Genomic DNA, 21843 nt, shown 5'->3' on the forward strand with positions numbered 1-21843 from the left:
TCTCCGTCGGTACTGGATCACCTGGCAGAATACTTACGTACCACTGTTGCGTACGAGGAATAGCTAAAGTAACAGAATGGACTTCATGATGGACAAGTTCTCGCCAGTAGGTACCTCATCATGCGATTGATTGCGACTCGGCTTTTTACTTGTCTTCCCCGCATGTGCCACTAGTAGCCAGTTAGTTACCGCTTGTTGCTGACTCGAAAGCGATCAACAGAAACTACTGCTGCTGCTGCTGCTGCTGCTACGCGTGAAACATCGATGATCGGCCGGTCATAATAATGGTTTCTCCCAGGGATTCTTCGCCGCCACGATCGACAGGGACAAATGTGGAGAATAGACTGCCTGTGTCTCTAACAGTCTGCCCTACCTACTCTATACTTACTCGAGTACTTTGCTTTACAAGTATTACTCGAGGAGTCGAGAGTGACTCCGTTCTGCTCTACGCTGCATAACAATACGCTTGATCAGGGAGATCCTTACTAGTCAGTGGCGTTCATGGCCCGTGGAATGCAGGTGTTTCCAGCAAATGATGCCTCTCCCCGTCACTTGAAGTCTCGCGATCCGACCTCTTGGGCCAGCATTCGACAGGCCGTGGGGGAGACCCGTTGCGTCGAGACTAGAATTGTTAGTCTCTGCGCTTCCCCAGACAAGCATCAAAACGGCTCCCCCGAGGCGGTAACGGCCTCATGACCGTCTAGGATGCACTGTTCGACTGGAGACTTTCTAGCTTTTCCTGTCTCTCATTATTATTCATGGATCCTGGTCAAAGGTCGAGACTGTGAACACTGAAGAGAAGACTCAAGAGTGTCCGATTGCATCTCCCCACCTGGAAACAAGCTGCTGCTAACGAGACTAGCTCTTGGTACCCCGCGCCCTTTTCGCCCTTTCGCCCTCGTGCGCCGCTCTTCTCCACACAATCTGAGCCATTATTATTGCTCGCCTGCCACCGTGCCACCGCCGAAAGGCTCGTCTGGCCCGAGAATACTCGCTGGTCGTTTTCGGGGGAATTAGACAGTTAAACTCCACCATCGCGGCGTCCCGGTCGGCATATTGAAAAATTCCACCCTTCACGAACGTCTTGTTCCTATCTATGTTCCTGGTCTTGTGGGTGCGTGCGCTTCACCGTCAACTACGAGAACACCAGCAACGCCCATTACCGTTCTCGATCCTTCCAGCGTGCGCGTGAGTATCGCAGCGGAGAGGCAGAGTGTTCCCCGATTCCGGCACTGCTCTGGCCGCGGTATCCTGCGCTGCGATGTCATCGCTGCGTTGACCGCTATCGGCCTAATTTGGAGAAATATTTGTCGACAGGCTCATCGCATTGCTACCGCGCCTACTTCGGTCTCAGCAGGGTTCGGGGGAGGGTCAAGATGTCTAGTTCGACCTCATTGTCGTATGCGGGCGCATATGGCTCCTTCTCGACTGTTCCCAATGGGGCTCTATCTGATCGAGTCCCACAATCGCAGACTTCTGGGCTGGATACCTTGGCGGAGGGTTCACAGTACGCACTCGAGCAGTTACAGCTCTCTCGAGAGGCACATGCGAAACCGAAAGATCAACTCTACGCTGAAAGCTGCAATGGCTTCAAAGCTTCCTTTCAGCGCGATTCTCTCTCCGAGGCTCGATCCGCTATTCGGAAGAATTCCTCCTCTACGCCAGTCCGACGGAGGATAAGCCGCGCTTGCGACCAATGCAACCAGTTACGGACCAAGTGCGATGGACACAGCCCGTGCGCTCATTGTATAGGTAGTGATTTGATCAGATCATGGTCTCTGAGAGTGCTGACACTCTTACAGAATTTGGCTTGACCTGCGAATATGCCCGCGAACGCAAGAAGCGGGGGAAAGCATCGAAAAAGGATCTCGCAAAAGCCGCGGCGGCTGCAACCGCTGCTCCATCCAGCAATGGAAATGACAGCGCATCTTCCGCCAACGGTCAGTCTCCTGCCGACAAAAGATCGCCATCCGAAGTGAATAATAGGAGTGGGATAGCGTTTGATTCCTCGCGAGATTCCGCGCAGCCACGCACATCTCATGCACGACAGCAAAGCATGCCAGGAATGACGACGATCTCGCCGTCTCAGCAACAGCAGCAACAAGAGCTCGTCTCCGGACTAGAAGCTTTGCCAATGAATGGGTTTGGGTCCCTGCAAGAGGTCGATCAACAAGGCATGGGTGTTGCGGATTTCAGATCTCTTCAGATGCTCCAGTCGTCAAATGCGAACCATCGATCCCCATCGTCGTTACTCCCTCCTCCCGGATTTAATAGCGGATATGGCGAGGCTGCATTTTCCTTGATAGGCCATCCGGAACAGAATGTAGCATCAACGAACGGTTTCCGTTTCGCAGCCTCTGCGGGAAATGCTTCCGCACCTTTCATAGGGCTCACTCCGCCCGCCCAATCTCCTGGATGGCTCCCACTACCCTCCCCATCTCCTGCTAACCTCTCGTCCTTTACTCTGCCTCCTGTTCCTAGTACGTTGAGATACCCCGTTTTGCAGCCTATTCTACCACATATTGCGTCTATTATACCCCAATCGCTTGCTTGTGACCTGCTCGATCTGTATTTCACGAGCTCCTCTTCTTCTCATCTCTGCCCACAGTCTCCTTACGTCGTGGGATATGTTTTCCGCAAGCAGTCCTTCCTTCATCCGACCAAACCCAGAGTCTGCAGTCCTAGCCTCCTAGCAAGCATGCTATGGGTAGCAGCACAGACGAGCGACGCCGCCTTTTTGACGTCCCCGCCTTCTGCGAGGGGTCGAGTGTGCCAGAAACTGCTGGAGCTCACGGTCGGTCTCCTTAGGCCCCTGATTCATGGACCAGCACCGGGGGAAGCATCTCCGAACTACGCGGCCAACATGGTCATCAACGGAGTCGCTCTTGGTGGATTCGGTGTGTCTATGGATCAGCTGGGAGCCGAGAGCAGTGCTACTGGGGCTACCGATGATGTTGCGACGTATATTCACCTTGCCACGGTTGTTTCCGCTAGTGAGTATAAGGGTGCCAGTATACGCTGGTGGGCTGCGGCTTGGTCACTGGCCCGGGAGCTCAAGCTTGGCCGAGAACTGCCGCCAAATATGTCCCAAGTGAGCCAGGATGGAGAGAGAGACAGAGATACCAAGGGTGATATCGGGAAAAGACACCCGCCGATGCCACTATCCAATGGAATGGGTAATTCGAACATTGAGTTCAGCGAGGAAGAGCGAGAGGAACGCCGGCGCATCTGGTGGCTGCTCTATGTCATGGACCGGCATCTTGCTCTGTGCTATAATCGGCCGCTGAGTCTTTTGGATAGAGAATGTGAAGGGTTACTGCAGCCCATGAATGACGACCTATGGCAAGCTGGCGATTTCTCCAATGCTGGATACCGACGCGTTGGGCCGAGTTTCGAATGTACAGGACATAGTATGTTTGGCTATTTCCTCCCCCTGATGACGATTTTGGGCGAAATCGTGGACTTGCATCATGCCCGGAACCATCCTATGAGTTTCAGGAGTGGCCGGGAGTGGGATGCTCAAGTGGCTGAAATAACTCGCCAACTTGATGTTTACGGTCAAAGCTTGAAAGATTTTGAGACACGCCAGATGCACGATGAACCTATGGTGGAAGGGACTCGCCTCGATCATCTCAGCCCATCAGTACGTTCTAGCGACTCTCGGATGACGGAATCAAAGGTCCAAACCGAGATTGTTGTCGCATATGGAACGCACATCATGCATGTGTTGCATATCTTGCTCGCAGGGAAATGGGATCCCATCGCCCTGCTCGATGATAATGACCTCTGGATATCCTCTGACGAATTCGTGGCAGCGATGGGACACGCTGTCAATGCCGCAGAAGCTGCGGATCGAATCTTGAAGAAAGACCCGGATCTCAGCTATATGCCTTTCTTCTTCGGGATCTATCTTTTACAGGGCAGTTTCCTGCTTCTGCTGACGGCGGACAAGCTGCAGACAGACGCAAGCAGCGATGTGGTGAGGGCTTGCGAGATTATTGTCCGCGCACACGAAGCCTGCGTCGTGACCCTGAATACGGAATACCAGGTGGGTTCCTGCGTCTTTACTCAATCTCTTTTTTTCTTTTGTATCGCTAAACATTACAATAGAGGAATTTCCGGAAGGTCATGCGCTCAGCTCTCGCCCAGGTCCATGGCCGTGTACCTGAAGACCTCGGCGAACAGCAGCGACGCAGACGCGAGGTCCTAGCACTATACCGTTGGACTGGCGATGGAAGTGGACTCGCTTTATGATACCTATACTCGTTGTCTTTTACTATTCAAGGTCATGGAAGCATCAATGATATCACACGAAGTAAGTCTCTGTCACGATTTGTATGCAGCAGATATCTTTCTGCGAATGGAGCATGGAGCACTGCTCCTTTGCCATCATCATATGGGAGAACGTTATGGGACAGTATTTATGTTTATCCGTCCTTTGCGGTTATATCATGGAAGGACACTGGTGTTCGGGGATGTCAGTCACCACTCGAGCGGGCATTTACAGCGCTCTTCGATTCGATGATCTGTCTGGTGCCAGTGTCTACAGTACTGTGCTGTACATGCCAGACGGTATTATATTTGTATATATTTGAAACTTCTCCATCTGATCCTTATCATGAAAAGAAAACATCCATGATTTGGTGCACCTCTACATGACATGTCTTAACACCTTTCGAAATCCTCATACTCATATTAGGATAAGTAGAATCAACTGTATCTCTGCTGCATAAAGTGTTCACTGCGATTGGTCGACTTCGGAGCAAAGGAACGCAACACGTGATACCTAGGTATGACGCCGTGGCTTAGATCATGGTCCGAACCATAGAAGAAGAATACAGCATTAAGTTAAGTTCCAGACCATATCTACTTATCGATCGACAATTCATTGCTTTCTTTTCCAGATGTCGAAGCTTGATACCTGACCTGCTGATTCCGCGAGGATGGCCACTCTTTGCCGCGCCTTCAACACCAGACTTCCGCGTACTGTCAATATCAATAATCCCATCATCAACCCATCATCCTCCAAGCTCCGTCCTCTCATTCCGCGACGCAACCTCGGCATCCCGCCACAGTACCTCCTGGACGAGTACATCCCACGCTACCAGCTACTTACATCCGTCGAGGCGGCCAAGAAACGCTCCCAAGCATATGCACATTTGCAAAACTGCAATTTGTGCCCCAGAAAATGTGGCGTTAACCGGTATAAGGAGACGGGGGTGTGTTTGATTGGGGCGGAGACAGCGAAGGTTAATGTGATCGCACCGCATTTTGGTGAGGAGCCCTGCATTACGGGATATCGGGGGAGTGGATCGGTTTTCTTCTCGGGGTGTAATTTGAGATGTGTGTTTTGTCAGAACCATGTAAGGGAGTTCATCTTGTCTCTTTTTCTCTTTTCTTTCCGTCGTTATGTCTCGATTTTTTCTTTGCTGGGTTTAGTTTGGGGGATGTGCTAATAGGTAATATGTGTGACAGGACATCGCGCACCAGCGGAAAGGATTCGATTTGACACCAGAAGAACTGGCAGAGTGGTACCTTAAACTACAGCAGGTTGGAAACGTACATAACATCAACCTGGTTACGCCAGAGCATATCGTCCCGCAGGTAGCACTATCCATCCTAGCTGCTCGAGACATGGGTCTCAAGTTGCCAGTGATCTACAATACCTCGTCATTTGACTCTCTCGCTTCCATAGAGCTGATGGACGGTCTGGTCGATATCTACCTGGCCGATTTCAAGGTCTGGAAGAACAGCACTTCGAAACGATTGCTCAAGGCGGACAACTATGCGGAGACAGCTATGGAAAGCATCAAGGCCATGCACAAGCAGGTTGGTGATCTGTGCTTTACGTCTGATGGTATCGCCAAGAAGGGTGTCTTGCTCCGTCATCTAGTCATGCCGGGCAAGGAGGATGAAGGTAAAGAGATCGTGAGATGGCTGGCAGAGAATGTGTCCAAGGATATGTATATCCATATCATGGAACAGTACCATCCTGATGCTCATGTGGGAAAGAAAAAGCGCGCCACCAAGCAGGCGGAAGGTGGCCCGGAGGAGGAGGTCCGGTATGCGGATATCAACCGTGCTGTGACTGATCAGGAGCTGGGCAGTGTGAAGGACGCTGCGCGCGAGGCTGGGATGTGGCGATTCGTCGAAGTCAATGAGCAAGGCGGGTTCCATCTATGAGGAGATCGAGCGGGACCGGACCCTCTGTGGTCGGTACATCCTTTGTCTGCGACTGAAATATGAGGCAGTCGTTGGACCTCATACGGGATTAGAGCTTATAGTTAGCTCAAGCACACGCTCTTCTGCTTGAGCAGGAGTCTCTGGGCATTACATGCACCCAAGGCGTGTCATAATCCCGGTGGAGAGCTCGTTCCTGATCTGCCACCTCACCATAAGGCGGTGATCTCTGGATGACCAGGCCGCTCTCCAGAATACAACTCGGGGAGGCAATCTTTGGTGATGCACAGCAGCACGCTCTAAAGCTTGTCACGGCTTGTCACAGCTTCAGCCTGGCTAGTCCCTTCCACTCGCAATACTCTTGCCGATCTTGGGAACCGATCGGTGACACAGTCTATTCGGAGCACGGACTTGCTGCAGTCTGCACGAGGACATACAGTGTGCTGTACTGTTTATAGGAGTCACTATTGTACAATATGTTCTCAATAATAAATCGGGCTACAGAATACAAGAATCGATGACTATCTTACAGTTCTTATTTCTGTCGTAGCCGTATGGTTCTGTAGGGAAAATAAGAGCATAGGTAGACATACATACTTACTTAGCTTGGCCAGAGCTCCGCTCGGGGAGCTCTCCGCAATTCCATCATAGCTAACAATTTGAAACCTCCCCTCCAATTCCCCGACCAGCCATGGGACCATTCCCCTCTCCCATCTCTTCAGCTATTTTCCAATAGGAAATACCAAAGCACTGGAGGCTACAGCTATGAAACCTTATGTCGCCATTCCGGCGACCCTGGCCCTCGTCTATCGCGCCTGGTCTCGCAAATCGCTGACGACTACGGGCATCGTCGCTGCCGCCATTACTGCTCTCGTCCACGCCCAGCACCCGTGGTCGACACCGTTTACTCTTCTGGTCATCTTTTATCTGGGCGGAACGACTGCGACGAAGGTTAGAGCTTATGGTTTATTGGACTACTGCCGCCTTGTGGAGCGCTGTAGGGCTGATGCGCTGACTTCCCCGAACCGAGCAGGTCAAACATGATATTAAAAGCCAACTGACCGTCTCCTCGACCGGGTCTAGCGGTGGAGAGGGCCCTCGAACGCATATTCAGGTCCTGGCCAACTCTATTATCGCGTCCATCTTGACGCAGTTACACTCAAGACAGCTGGCGCGGAGTGGGCGGGATTGCTTTTCGAAGGGAACAGATGCGGCGGATTTGTTGATGGTTGGAGTTGTTGCGTGAGTAGTGCACTTGAAATAATCGGAGGAGGAAAGAACAAACACTCATTGACGAAATAGAAATTACGCCGCCGTTGCTGCCGATACCTTCTCCTCTGAACTCGGCATTCTCTCCAAGTCGAAACCGCGCCTCATAACCTCCCTGACGCTCCGCGTCGTTCCGCCAGGCACCAACGGCGGTGTTACAGCCGCTGGTCTTCTGGCTGGTCTGTTTGGTGCTTTCACCATCGCAGTAACGTCAACGGTGCTGCTACCTTTCTGTTCGGACTGGGGATATGGAGAGAAGGGGTTATGGATTGCTGGAGTGACACTGTGGGGTGGACTGGGAAGTCTTCTGGATAGCTTCCTGGGCGGGTGGCTCCAGAGTAGTGTGGTCGATAAGCGGACTGGGAAGATTGTCGAAGGCAGTGGCGGACAGAGGGTAATACGCCCTGTCATATCTTGTCCTCAATTGACCTTTTTGATGAATATTCGCTAATCTTTGCCGATGCTCAGGTCCTCATACACCCTTCTTCCACCCAACCTGCCGGTGCGGCTGCCTTGCCGAAGCAAAACACCGGTCTTCGGACCACTCAAGAAACTGCGAATACTGCAACCCTGAAAGGTGCCAAAATCACGGGGTCATCAGCAGGGTCGCAGCCGGGAAGTCATGACCCGGAACACGAGAGCCGAAAGGTCGAGAGCGGGTTCGACTTGCTTGATAATAACGACGTTAATGTCTTGATGGCGACGATTATGAGCATTGGTGGAATGGCGGTTGCAGGTTACATTTGGGATGTTCCGCTGAGCGCTGCTTTTGCGAAATAATCATACAGACAACTCCCAAGGAAACCATGGTTGTTCAGACGTCAGTATACTTAGCTATGGCCTTAAAGCTAACATACCTACGGGGCGTCTAATTATACTACTGGTAAAGGAATATTTCTTCTTCTGATGCTCTTAGGAGCGGTATTCCAAGTGATTTTAGAAAATGCCGGATGATATTATGTTCCATTCCATATTGGATTTCTGTAATTTCCAACCTTGGCTACAATTCTGTCGCAGTATCATATATTGTGATGGAAACGTAACCATCCAGCTACCCGGTCACAAGTTCACTAGCTGTGGAAATGGATACAATAACCCATATAGGCACAACCTCGGACGGTAGCCATGGCCCACCTTAGGAGAAGAAACGATTCTTCGGCCGTGGAAGACCAAGGTGTTCGCGCAACGTCGTCCCTTCATACTCCTTACGGAAAATACCACGACGTTGCAGCTCCGGTACCAGCCGGTCGACAACATCATCCAGACCTTGTGGAACGAATGGGAAAGTGACGGTGAACCCATCAGCAGCCTCCTGTTCCAACCAGGTACCTAATTCATCAGCGATAGTCTCAGGAGTCCCGACAAAGGCGAGTCCGGCATAACCACCATAGCGCTGCGCAAGTTGCTTAACTGACAGGTTTTCTTCCTTGGCGAGCTTTATCGCTCCCTCGCGACCAGTTTTGCTGGCGTTTGTCTCTGGCAGGTCCGTCGGCAGTGGACCGTCCGGGTCGAAACCAGATGCATCAGTCCCCAGAACAACAGACAGTGAAGCAATAGCACTGTCGTAATGGACACGGCTATCAAGCTCGAGACGTTTCTCTTTTGCCTCCTCAACCGTATCTCCGATAATTATGAGAGCAGCAGGCAGGATCTTCAGATGATTGGGATCGCGACCGGCAGCAACTGCCCGTCCTTTGATATCCGCATACAGAGCCTTTGCGGATTCGATGTCTCGCGGTGAACAGAAGACCGCCTCAGCCGTCTCAGCTGCTAACTGCTTCCCAGGCTCAGACTGACCAGCTTGAACAATGACCGGCCAGCCCTGTACTGGTCGCGCTATATTCAGCGGCCCCCTCACCTTCAAGTGGTCCCCCTTATGGTTCAAAACATGCAACTTCTCCGGGTCAAAATAGATACCACTCTCCTGGTCCCGGACAAATGCATCATCGGCGAAGCTATCCCATAGACCAGTAACCACATCATAGAACTCTCGAGCCCTCTTATACCGCTCTCCATGCTCCACATGCTCGTCTAATCCAAAATTCTTTGCAGATTCTGGATTCCCGGTCGTGACGATATTCCACGCCGCTCGACCATTACTAAGATGATCCAGCGATGCGAATCGTCTAGCAATATGATACGGTTCATCATATGTCGTCGATGCAGTGGCCGCCAGCCCGATCCTCTCCGTTACCTGCGACAGGGCAGAGAGTAGAGTGAAGGGCTCAAAGGACGTAACGGTGTGACTGCGTTTCAATGCATCGACGGGCATATTCAACACAGCAAGATGGTCAGCCATGAAGAAGGCGTCGAACTTGGCTTTTTCCAGCTTCTGGATGGATGATTTCAGATGGTTCAGGTTGAAATTGGCATCTGGATAAGCGCCGGGATAACGCCATGCTCCGCTATGTAAACTGACCGGACGCATGAACGCGGTGAGGTGTAATTGCTTGGACTGTTTTGAATCCGACATTTTGTTTTTTTTTTTTTTTGTTTTTTTTTTTTTTTTTTTTTTTTTTTTTTTTTTTTTTTTTTTTTTTTTTTCTTTCTTTCTTTTTTGCTTCTCTTGATTCCTGTCGAGATTTGATACTCTTGTATAGCTTTTGTAATGTATGTAGTAGTGTAGCTCAACAACCACCAGCAAATAAAGCTCGATAAAAAAGGACGAACAGCGCAGCTAAAGCAGTCACTTATATATTCCTTATCTTGTATATATATCCCATGCATTAACTACAGCGATGATGCCGCTGATGACAAATGCAATAACGCTCACCCTGTCCATTTGGGTAATGGCGGCAATCACGACATCGAGATGCGGGGCTTTGTGATTACCCATTATCGCTCTTTGCGTGAATCCGCAGCTCATCACTGGTCGAGATAGATATTCGGTCATTTCTTATTTCCGTGGCAGTCATCATGTTTCTGTTTTGTGTAGGCTGTGTCTTTTATAGCAAGGAGTGAGGGTTCGGGGTCTATAGTGTGTGTGATGTTAGGCGTACAACTCAAGCTATCTATATATACCTACCTATGCCATATATCCTACCTTACACAGCTCTTTCTATGGCTCAAAAAGGGACATTTTGGTATATTCTAAGCGCAGTTCCATTGCCTACTTCCACTGCAGATCATCAGCCAGCTTTGAGGTGTCCAAAGGATGAGACGACAACGCTGACGATATATTCGATTTCGTCATCAAACACGGATCCTGTGTGATATCTATGCGTGGTGTCAGTGGATTTCATTAATACGAGCAAGGGAGAAAAAATAAATAAAATAATAACACCAGATAGTATACCCCAGGGTTATATTGAGTGAAGAGTTGAAGAATCAATAATAAAAAAAAGCAAAAAGATATGACCAGACTGGGGCTCGATCCCAGGACCTTATCGGTGTTAACGATACGTCATAACCAACTAGACTATCCGGCCTTCTTGTTGGTATCACGTGAATCCGAATGCTTTATGAGGGTAAAATCATTGCTTCCGGAACTACTGCTGTTTCTCGAGGCCTCCAGTGGTTTAGCACAGGCAGTGTGTGTGTAGACAGAACAGGAGGCCTCTGTTCTTCGAGAGGGCACTTAAAATGTGAGTGAGTTGATTAAATTATCTACTCTATACCTAGTCATGCAAATGTTGGTGTTTGCCAAATGTATGCACTGCATGATCTAGGGCAATAAAAGATATATATATATATATATCGTGCCATGCTCCATGCTCTTCCCTTTCCAGGATGTGTGCTTTATGCAGCGCTTAAACATGAGACATAGTTGGTTTACCAGGATAGAGTCAGTGTCATAAGTCATATTGACGAATTGTATCACCATTTGCATACTAGATTATTTGCACATAACCCCTCATGTACCTCTTTCCCACTGGGTAAGAACCTCAGATATGTTCCATGCGTGCATGTCATCCCCGACGATAGTTTCAATGACCCTGCTGTGAATTTTCGCTAGCTGGAAGATCCGACCTTGAAGCTGCATCGGTATGGCATTCTCCAGCTCCTGAGTTTTCTTTATTTGTCTGGCGAAGCCTCCTTTGCGCCTCCATAACCTGCGCATACATAGTCTCCGCGTGCCTAAGTATGATCCGTTTCTTCTCCAGATCGGATAGGCCTGGCTGGAAGAGGCTCAAATAGACCTCAACATCTTCACCCTCCTTATATTTTCCAATACAGGATCGGGCTTTCATGAAGAACATCCTCGCTCTCTTATGGTCTCCTCTCACATATTCGACCCGCCCAAGCCAATACTTGCACCTACCCTCAAGGGGTTCGTAATCAAAAGTCCTCGCAAGTTCAAGTGCCTCTCTAGCCAATTCTTCCGCCTTATCGGGGTCGTCCGCATTCAAACAAGCCTGTGCATGTAAGAGCGTAGTCGTTATGCAACGCTGCGTCATAATATCCTCAACGTTGTCATATAGAAACTGCGACATCGGAACAGCCGCAGGAGGAGGCCAAACAGGCTCATTCATCCTACCTCGTAACGACCTCTCCCATTTCGCATAATCCCTTTTTGACTCTTGCTCGATCATGCGTTGGGTCTCCCGATATCGTTTTAATCCAGATTCAGCGCGTGCTTTCTCATTATTCCAGAGGGCGCGGAATCCGTCTCTCTCTAAACGCAAACGCTGGATCTGCTCTTCAACAAGAGACTGGTAACGACGGAAATCTTCACGGGATATGGGATCGGTCGAGTCTGAATGCCACGGTTCGAGAGTATCGTAGTCACCATCTTCATCATCATCATCATCCCCTCCGCTTGATAGAGAGGGTGATGCAGAGTCACTATCCCCATGTAGTTCATCTCCCCCGTTTGTCGAAGTGTCAGGCGTTCCTAGTGACCTTGTGTGATCTTCCGAGTGCATTCCAGATGCCATGTGCTCGTCATCGCTGAAGTTTGAGGATATAGGGTCGGACGCCAGGGGGTCCAAGCCCAACATACCAGTTGTCTGTTCATAGTTTCCGTCTTGGTCGTTCATATCGGGAAGAGACCTCGCTGTTATCGTAGAAAGTTCGGAATAGAAGAAGAAATCTAGTCTATGTAGTAGAAGGAGTTAAGTGTGCGGTGAAAAATGAAAGTAGAGGGATGACATGTTGCCCATTCTAGCTGGCGGCACTTCCCCACAGAAAGCGAGTATCGTGCGGAAGATGCCACCAACCTTGACATACCATAGATAGTTCCTAAAGAAATTATCACAGAAACAGGTTTTACTACTCTTTTTGTAAGCTTGTCTTTGTATATATCAATCATCTTCTGCATTAGATATGAAGGAACGACAAATTACGGTTCGAAGAATCCCCCTTTATTTTTGTGAAAACATCCTCACAGACACCATAGCAATTCTCTTCGACTATTTATCAATAGTTTAAGGCATTACTTAGGACGCCTTCGTACAAGGTCGAGATAATAATCCGGTTCGTCACGTGTCGACTCCTTGTCTGGATATATCTGTCCGGGAGAGATAAGACTCACACAGTCCTCATTTGCTCTCGATGTTTGGGACAACGGAAGTTCTGTAACATCTAAAGGATGCACTTGCAGAAGAGGGCGCTGGCCTCTCCCGAACTTTTCTCGCATATGGTTTCTTACTGCTTCGCGCTGCTACTTCTGCGCTTTATCTTGATAACCAGGGGTATGCAGAGCATGAGCAAACGACTGGTAGGCGGCTTTCCAGTTCTGCTGAACCATCATATCTTTCCCCTTGATGAAATAGGAAACCCCACTGAGTTCCCTGGCTTGCACATGATCCGAAACGCAATGTTCCTCGCAGCGCCTGAGCACATTGTCCACAATATAAGACGACTCATCGTGTACTCCACTGCTATGTAAAATGGCTGCCATGAACAGACGACATTTCATGGCATCATACCAATCGATATTGGGATTCTTCGTTAGGATACTGCTGACTGCATTGAGAGCGTTCTGGGGATGACCAGTTAACCAGTGCATCTCTGCCTCACCAAGTACTGCCGAGTTGCTGGAGGAGCAGAGCCAAGTGTCTTCAATCCATGCCAGATCAGTACTGGAGTCCACCACAGGGCTTACAGCGGGGAAGTAAGCACATTCCTCTGATATCCCTGTTATGCGCACCAGACCCGACTGCACCCGTGATATAAGAGTGTCGTATTCGGCAATCTGGCTTTCAAAAGAATCAATCAAATCATGGAAATAATACAGATTACGGCGGACAGCCTCTCTCTCGTCCGCGACCTTGTTGAGCAGTTCTAGCAAGTGATCTGTTTCTCGCGATAGCCGCTGGGATCTTTTCCTATCTTCGTGATTGGGGCTTGCCACATAATACTCCATGTTTAAATCGAATGGAAAGACAATATATTGTTCAGGAATTTGACAATATTGCAAGCTTGGTACGTGATGTGAGATCTCCTGTCTTTTATCAGTGCGGTCACTCAGCTAAACCACCAGAAGCTCTTTTCATTCGAAGAAATGTCCCAAACAGTCTCCAATTACTAATAATAGGCAGTAAAGAAGCACAAGGAGCGAAAGGAAGACAGCACATCCAGGCTTTGTTTTCCTGGCCCGACGTCTTCTTTGTTGCAGTCATTGTTCTCCTTTCATGCCTTCGAAATGCCTGGTAGACTAGTTCGCTCTGGCTACTAAGTATGCATCTGACTGCGTCTCACCGTCCTACTGACGAAACACGGACGATTTCTTAACTAATTAGCTTCCGCACTTCCAGAATTGCGGGCTACAGTTCAGCGAGGATAGCTTTGGCGAGAAAATCGTCTCTACTCTCGCCGGGTCGCCGAGCTATCTGCTTCGAATTGAAGCTATTTATCAGTCCGTCAAGGAAGGCTTCTAGGCCTGCGCCGCGGCGGGGAAACTTGGCTGAACGCGGCAGGAATCAAACAGGACAAACGAGGCAAACTCTCCACCATGAGCAACCCCGCTCTCTACCGCGTTCCGGATGTTGATCTTCTGGTTGGATTGTACAGTAAGGATACTGACCAGAACCGGATCCTTTCGGTTGTACTTCAACGCTAAGACTGGCAGGCAAACTGCAGTTCATGCGTCATACGCTCGAAATGACTCGTCTGTTCCTTGCTGCTGCTCCTGCATATGTTCTTATTGGATTATCTCCATCAGGCTGGGAGGGCGCGAGGCGCCTTGACCCCTCTCAAGGATGACCAGAAAGCAAAAGAAAAACACGGGGAACGGGGAATTGGATCTTCTCACCAGAGATGCTCGGTCGTCCCGTCCCTGCTGCTTGGAACAAACACATTTCTAGGTGACAAGAAGATCGCAGATGGGATTGCCCGATAACCACCATGGTTTGAGTGGAACACAGCTACGTCAGGATTGGAAAAAAGAAGGGTCCACTACATGGAAACTCACTCAACGCCAGCGGACTTTGTAACCGCCATGGTCGGAGATGCGCTATTTGCGCCTGCCCCGGGACGCCGTTCTAATGGCTCCATGATCCAGGAACGAACATGGGCTGACTGCTTATGCGATGATCCGGACCCCGTATAAATGAACTCTATTCCGCTGATTTGGGGGCCTGTCCATTCGACATTATTGTATCTACTAGCAATATCGACGATCCATCAGACTTCACATGTAATAAATTGTTTGTCAACCTGCAACCTCCGAACTGTTTTCTCTACACGACAATAGTGACTTTTCGCTCGCTTCCCATCGAGACGCCGGCTCATTGGTTTTTTTGAATTGCTTTTCACACGTGTACTGAGACGTCATCATGGCACCAGCAATATACCGTCCAAACGACATTGACATCATTGACATTCGTCAAGAGGAGCTTGAGCTCTCTCTTGGAAAGGAAATAGTCCGTGGCCTAAATCCGCAAGATGGCCGACCTCGATCTCTTCCAACGATTCTGTTATACGATACAGAGGGCCTGAAACTATTCGAACAGATCACGTATCTGGAGGACTATTACTTGACAAATGCGGAAATAGAAGTTCTGCTCACGCATGCGAGAAGCATTGTGGAACGAATCCCAGATAATGCGCAATTGATTGAGCTCGGTAGCGGGTGTGTTATTCTTGAGACCTATGGCTTAGATGCTAGACGTGTAGACACCCCTGCCTGTTCAGGATCTAACAAAACTCTAGGAATCTTCGCAAGATCGAGATATTGTTGAAGGAATTTGAACAGACCCGAAAGAAGGTGGACTACTATGCCCTCGACCTTTCACTTGAGGAGCTCCAGCGTACATTTTCAGAAGTCTCGGCGAGTACATATGCGCATGTTCGATTCCATGGACTGCATGGAACGTACGATGATGCTCTCACGTGGCTCAAGAACCCCGACAACAGGAAGCAGCCAACTTGTGTCCTGTCAATGGGCTCTTCAATCGGGAACTTCTCTCGGGACGGCGCTGCAGCCTTTCTACGAGGATTCTCAGAGTTACTTGGTCCCTCAGATTCCATGCTCATTGGACTAGACGCATGCAAGGTTCCAGAGAAGGTGTACAGAGCCTATAATGATCGAGAGGGAATCACTCATAAATTCTATATGAATGGGCTGGTGCATGCGAACGTAGTGCTGGGCGTTGACGCCTTCAAGCTAGGTCAATGGCAGATTGTGAGTGCCTACGACGAGAATGAAGGACGGCACCGTGCTTTCTATTCCCCGGCACAGGATGTATCAATAAACGGCATCAAGCTGCGGAAAGGTGAGAAAATCATTATCGAAGAGGCATACAAATACTCTGCCGAAGAAAGCGAGCAGCTGTGGCGCAAGGCCGGGCTGATCCCTGTCACTGCATTTGGTAGCAGCTCCGACGAGTACCGTGAGTAACCCTTGTGTGAACCCCGACCCGATGATCTCAGATCATATCATCTCCCCGTTACGTCCACTGACGTCCATGGATTCTTACTATATCCATCCATTGAACCTTTGGAAGCCTCTTATCACCTGGAAAAATAGCAGTCGACACGCACGGATAAATTCATAACATCGAATTTAGCTCACATCCAGTACAGATATCCATATGTTATCTCCAGGGACCGTGGAGTTTCCTTCCAAAGTGGCGCAGTACGCTGCGCAGCCCATACCTGGCCTGTCAGATTGGCAGGCTCTCTGGTTGGCGTGGGATATCGTCACTAAAGGCATGATTCCAAAGGAGGAACTCATGTCGAAGCCCATCAAGCTTAGGAACGCCCTGATCTTTTATCTGGGGCATATCCCTACCTTCTTAGGTAAATTGTCAAAACATTCCACATGGGTCTTTGGTCAAGTGCTTACAAGAACAGATATCCATCTAACGCGTGGTCTGCATGGTAAACCGACTGAACCAAAGTATTACCAGTCAATCTTCGAGCGCGGTATTGACCCTGATGTCGATGACCCTGAGCAATGTCATTCCCATAGCGAAATACCAGATGAATGGCCCCCTGTTTCAGAAGTTTTGGATTACCAAGACCGGGTTCGAGCTAGGGTCAAGTCTCTTCTGAAAATGGATAGCCTAGCACAGAATCGACTCCTTGGAGAAGCCATGTGGCTCAGTTTCGAGCATGAAGCCATGCACCTCGAGACCTTCCTTTACATGCTGCTTCAGAGTGAAAGGACTCTCCCCCCTCCAGGTGTCAGTACGCCGAACTTTCGCGACCTTTGCTACCAAGCGAGGAGGGACCACAAACCAAATGAGTGGTTCACAATCCCGGAGCAGAAAGTCAACATCGGACTCGACGATCCCAATCCAAATGAGGTCCCACAAGCTTTCGGGTGGGATAACGAAAAACCGCAGAGGACTGTGGTAGTGCCGGCATTTGAGGCGAAAGCCAGGCCGATAACTAACGGGGAATTCGCACACTATATGCAAGAGAACCGAATAAAGAACTGGCCGGCATCTTGGATACTGACAAGCAACGAGAGCAATGGTGCTATTGCCTCGAATTCCGAGTTAATCTCCAAACTCTCCGTCCGCACTGTCTTCGGACCCGTTCCACTCGAGTTGGCTGCTGACTGGCCAGTAATCGCCTCATACGATGAACTTGCAGGATATGCCGAATGGAAAAACTGCAGGTTGCCAACCTTTGAAGAGGCCAGGAGTATTTACAAGCACTCGGCTCTTCTTAAAAGTTCTACGGTCGATGGTGCGCATCGCGGCAGGTAAGCGAACAATCTTATCATTGGTCTTAAGACGTATGTGCTGATCGGGGATCTAGCAATCATATCGATGGCATCGACGGTACAGACAGTGAAAATGGTAAACATGCCTCCAATGCCAATACTACGGCTTCGAATGGAAACTCTCACGAGGTCAACCCGCCGGGACCCCGTTGTCCAGATCACCAGCCGGTTCAAAGACTTTCTCATGATACAATGCCAGTGTTCCTTGATCTCGACGGCTGCAACGTCGGGCTCAGACACTGGCACCCTACCCCAGTTACCCAAAATGGCGACCATCTTGCCGGGCAGGGTGAACTGGGAGGCGTCTGGGAGTGGACCAGCACGCCGTTAATGCCGCATGACGGCTTCAAGGCCATGGAGGTCTATCCTGGATATACATGTGAGTCAGAACTCTGGACTCTGGACTCGATAGCAAATTATTTGTCTTTGCAGGTAAAGCTGACTACTTCTCAGCGGACTTCTTCGATGGAAAGCACAACATTGTACTGGGTGGCTCTTGGTCTACTCATCCACGGATTGCGGGCCGAACAACCTTGTGAGTCTTCCAGCCGTGTATTATTCATCTATAAGCCGGTCCACTGACATATCATCAAGTGTCAACTGGTATCAACGTAATTACCCCTACGCTTGGGTAGGAGCGCGTCTTGTACGTGACATTTGAAGCATGGAACTTGCTTCATCCGATAGCGTTACCGTATGAGGTCGATATGACTCTGGACGTTCATTACCACTTAAAACTTGATGTCCTCCACTCACATCATTATTTGCGGTTTATAGGAATGCCAGGACAATATTCATTGTGTTTGGTGAACTGTAGTAATACGCCCTATTGCGTAATATCATCACTTGATTCGAGTAACTGTTGCTTGTGATAATTATGACTTTCCACTCCTGACACTTGGGATGGTACTCCAAACGCCGTGAAACTCAGAATATGCTTGCCATAAGAGCTTATCATCAATTCGATGCTCTAGATCTACTAACACCTTACCGTTACGCCGTCACCTTATTAAATAAACGGCCATCAAAGCAGACTTTAGTCCATGTACGCTTCCACACAGGCTCTGCAACCTCCATACCTCTCAACCCACGCCATCAACAGATATCCACCACACTTAGGACACTACGATCTCCTCCAGTATCTCCAGAACGAAGCAAATAAAAATTTATAATTTCGGGCCTATTTTAGTGGGTAGACCGCGCTTCGTCAGGGTTCCATATATGCCCTTTAGAAACGGCATAGTGCTTGCACTATCAAACGCAAACTAGTAAATACTTTATATGGAAAGCTTATAGAAAGAATTGAGCTTGCTATTATGCTGATGAGCAACATATACAGATGTTGGAGAATGACGAGACGAAGCTGGCGTGCTTTAACATATTCGTGAGTGGACCGGTGTCATTGCTACTGCAACCCTGTACAGTGAAGACTGTCTGTAGGGAGCTATATCTAAATAATGGAACCCTCAAGGCCAGGTCTTTTTCTGCTTCTGGTCTACGTACGCATAAACACGTATGAGAGTCTGGGAGATTTCGTAATTCCTAGCTCTCGCAGCATCGTTTTTTAGATGCCATAGATTCTCTACACATAGTAACCAGTCACGACAGGTATCTTGATTCTGATTGGGTATTTAACTGTCTATTGCCTTCTAAGCTGATCCCCAGTACCATGCTAGAGTATTGTTGGTGATATGCATTAACAGTCTTCAACGAATCGGCTGATTCCATCCGTCCCTCCCACTCATGCTGCATCTTCTTTGTTTCCACCTCAGTTTCTCCGTTGCAGTAGCTGAAGAAGGTGCCTGTCTGTATACAATCTCGCTCGTAAGCATGCTGGTGATGACCAATATCAGGAGATCGAGCGCTTCAGTGAACTCACCACAGAGCAGACAACCTATTGACAACGGACAAAACAAGTCAACCCTCCTGATCCGATGCCTGTGTAGGTTTTATGAGGAAGGATTCCAGTGCCTCATCAGAAGAGCATTCTTCCCATGTCTCACGGACAGTCTCATCATCCGTGTTGTCCATTACTTCCTGACGAGAAAGACCCCATATCGACCACTCGCGGAATGGCTTGAACTTCACGGGCGGGTCTGCAAAGTCGACGTGCTCCATATCCACTATCCAGCTAGATATGTCCAATATCAGCCAATATCCTCGGTCAGAAAACGACGATACTTACCACCTGTTCGTGGCTTCATCCCATATGACGTTGGATCTACGGGGGTCAAGGTGCTGGCATCCATGTAAATAGAACTCGCTGCTCATAATCAGCGATGCTACCACAGAAAGCGACATATGTAACGAGGACGTACCGAATAGCTTTTCCAAACGCGATTCGTATCTGGTCTCTCTTCTCTAGAGGATATTTCCCGAAATCCCAGAGATCATGTCCGGGGACCTTCTCCATGATGACATATACTATGTAGCCCCCGGGGACGTAACCATCTTTTGGTTGTTTGTCGACTGAGTAGCCGATCAGATGCGGCACGCTCTTGCAGCCCTTCTTCGTAAGGTGTTCTAACATTACAAACTCAGTCTCTGCCTCCCAGCTTAGCTCTTCTGACCGGAACTTAGAATAATCACGTCCCGGGTAAAGTTCATCACGAGTGTCGCGGCCGTCGGGAATCCTAGTCTCTATTATTAATTCATTCCTATTCACGGATAGGGCAGAACGAGTACATACTGCACGTGAATCTTGAGCATAGCTTTGAGACCTGCTTGTGCACCATCTAGGAGTGTTACATTGCATATACCACATACTTCTGATACGTCATCAAAATCTGTCCGAGTATGACGGACACCCTCACGAAGAATGGGGCCACACTGCCAACGCTCCTCCGAACCACGAAGGCGAAAAATATGACCATTGTACCGAGAAGGAAGCCACAAGTAAGGGTCATGGATATCAAGAGCTTCGTCCTCTGATTCTTGAGGAACTGACATTTTCCAGCGATGCGAAGTTAGGTTAGATACGACAAGATAATAACGTATATAAGGTAGAGCTGGCGAGCTTTAAGAGGCACTCATTAGGTGAAAACCCTTTCTGACTCTGGGCTTTAACAAGAGACAATCAAAAGAGAAGAAAAACAAGCTCAAATCCAGAGGAGGATGGTGGTGAAGGCACGCAGAATTGAAACGAGCTTGTGAGACGATTCAAGTGGTTGCGTATTCCGCAGCCAATTATGTACTGTGTTCCAGCAATTCAAACGGCACGGTACCATCCAACACCAGCTCTCTCTAAGATGCCCGAGGCCGTTCATTCTTAGTGTGAGGTATCCCTGAATATTGACTGATATATATTCCTGTTAATTCCGACTATTTTCAATAGCCTCTCAGGTACTTGGTACTACCAACTAAGTTTTATATCTCCTTTATCTCCTTTCATTTTAAGGCTAATAAAGACAAAATAGTAAATATGGTAACATGTCATTATTTTCCCGCTCCCGTGGATGTCCTAAGATTTCGCACAAGCAAGCTTCAAGGGTGTATCCTACATCGAAGAGCGCTGCATCACTGGTAAAGGACTAAGATATTATGTCGGAAGCCCTGATATTGGCTTCCCTCACTTATAGACAGTTAGCTAGCTAAGTATGTATCATAGGGTCATTAAAAGAAATGAGTAAATTAAAAAAAAAAAAAAAAAAAAAGCTTTAGATCACAGCAGTTTCTATACTGGAATATTTATAAGTATGGCTATTTTATAACTACCTTCTGACGTTTCATATAACCCTCAGCGGCAATACTACAACTCAAGCATAGCATAGTGTCACCCTACTCATCTTTTGACGATGCTGGAACATACGAAGAACGCAAAAAGAGAGTATCAAATGAAAATAGCAAAAAGACAAAAACATACAACAGCAGGGATTCGCTGGTGGTCACCCACCCAACTACTAACCTGCCGGCGTGTGGCTTAAGTACGGCTGAGCGGACGGGAAGCCCTGTTTTCCACACCCTATGGTCGTATGTGCTTACAAATGTTGGGATTGAACTATACAGTCCTCTGTAGGCTGTTACATATATGCTACGGTTTAAGATCAACCTGGGAAGGAATGAGGGAAGAACAAGAGAGCGGGAAGAAAAAGGAAAGAGAAGACTACGTTTGAACGAATACTCTAAAATTAGGTTACTTTCTTCTCATGCCTCCGATAGCCACAGCCGCACGCGTAGGTGGCAATTCCTTCTCATAGTCCTGCAGAAGTAGTATACACTGGATTCTGGGCTCCTTTTTATAGAACTATAACAAGACCGCGTTGGTGTTTCCCAATCCA

At 48.7% G+C, this 21843-nt stretch overlaps 7 protein-coding genes and 1 non-coding gene across 8 annotated transcripts; 3 read left to right on the forward strand and 5 right to left on the reverse strand.

The window, feature by feature from the left end:
* Positions 1 to 1376: 1376 nt before the first annotated feature.
* C8Q69DRAFT_508240 (Xylanolytic transcriptional activator xlnR) lies at positions 1377 to 4254 on the forward strand (the record flags this gene model as incomplete). Its single annotated transcript, XM_028632953.1, has 3 exons — positions 1377 to 1752; positions 1803 to 4048; positions 4111 to 4254. 3 exons carry the CDS (start codon positions 1377 to 1379, stop codon positions 4252 to 4254), a joined length of 2766 nt encoding a protein of 921 aa, XP_028483527.1.
* A 689-nt stretch (positions 4255 to 4943) lies between these two features.
* On the forward strand, positions 4944 to 8229 carry C8Q69DRAFT_404970 (integral membrane protein DUF92-domain-containing protein; the record flags this gene model as incomplete). Its single annotated transcript, XM_028628055.1, has 7 exons — positions 4944 to 5363; positions 5476 to 6170; positions 6944 to 7082; positions 7214 to 7422; positions 7483 to 7843; positions 7918 to 7951; positions 8000 to 8229. The coding sequence occupies 7 exons, from the start codon at positions 4944 to 4946 to the stop codon at positions 8227 to 8229; spliced, it is 2088 nt and encodes a 695-aa protein (XP_028483528.1).
* A 349-nt stretch (positions 8230 to 8578) lies between these two features.
* Positions 8579 to 9978, reverse strand: C8Q69DRAFT_307914 (coenzyme dependent N5,N10-methylene tetrahydromethanopterin reductase). Its single transcript, XM_028627220.1, has one exon. The coding sequence runs from the start codon at positions 9920 to 9922 to the stop codon at positions 8585 to 8587; it is 1338 nt and encodes a 445-aa protein (XP_028483529.1). The 5' UTR covers positions 9923 to 9978; the 3' UTR covers positions 8579 to 8584.
* An 825-nt stretch (positions 9979 to 10803) lies between these two features.
* Positions 10804 to 10877, reverse strand: C8Q69DRAFT_t103. Its single transcript has one exon. It is a non-coding gene; the product is annotated as a tRNA-Val (tRNA).
* A 397-nt stretch (positions 10878 to 11274) lies between these two features.
* On the reverse strand, positions 11275 to 12538 carry C8Q69DRAFT_471839 (hypothetical protein). The gene has a single exon (XM_028630946.1). The coding sequence runs from the start codon at positions 12426 to 12428 to the stop codon at positions 11376 to 11378; it is 1053 nt and encodes a 350-aa protein (XP_028483530.1). The 5' UTR covers positions 12429 to 12538; the 3' UTR covers positions 11275 to 11375.
* Positions 12539 to 12935: 397 nt separating this feature from the next.
* C8Q69DRAFT_308058 (hypothetical protein) lies at positions 12936 to 13819 on the reverse strand. The gene has a single exon (XM_028627222.1). The coding sequence runs from the start codon at positions 13754 to 13756 to the stop codon at positions 13052 to 13054; it is 705 nt and encodes a 234-aa protein (XP_028483531.1). The 5' UTR covers positions 13757 to 13819; the 3' UTR covers positions 12936 to 13051.
* A 1054-nt stretch (positions 13820 to 14873) lies between these two features.
* C8Q69DRAFT_308043 (hypothetical protein) lies at positions 14874 to 18310 on the forward strand. The gene is made up of 7 exons (XM_028627221.1): positions 14874 to 15463; positions 15544 to 16223; positions 16417 to 16632; positions 16687 to 17545; positions 17602 to 17945; positions 18020 to 18101; positions 18161 to 18310. The coding sequence occupies exons 1-7, from the start codon at positions 15168 to 15170 to the stop codon at positions 18225 to 18227; spliced, it is 2544 nt and encodes an 847-aa protein (XP_028483532.1). The 5' UTR covers positions 14874 to 15167; the 3' UTR covers positions 18228 to 18310.
* Positions 18311 to 19483: 1173 nt separating this feature from the next.
* Positions 19484 to 20515, reverse strand: C8Q69DRAFT_508248 (hypothetical protein; the record flags this gene model as incomplete). Its single annotated transcript, XM_028632954.1, has 4 exons — positions 19484 to 19697; positions 19752 to 19829; positions 19885 to 20199; positions 20256 to 20515. The coding sequence occupies 4 exons, from the start codon at positions 20513 to 20515 to the stop codon at positions 19484 to 19486; spliced, it is 867 nt and encodes a 288-aa protein (XP_028483533.1).
* Positions 20516 to 21843: the final 1328 nt, after the last annotated feature.

This window comes from Paecilomyces variotii, assembly GCF_004022145.1.
Source record: "Paecilomyces variotii strain CBS 101075 chromosome Unknown C8Q69scaffold_8, whole genome shotgun sequence".
Classification (NCBI taxonomy): domain Eukaryota; kingdom Fungi; phylum Ascomycota; class Eurotiomycetes; order Eurotiales; family Thermoascaceae; genus Paecilomyces; species Paecilomyces variotii.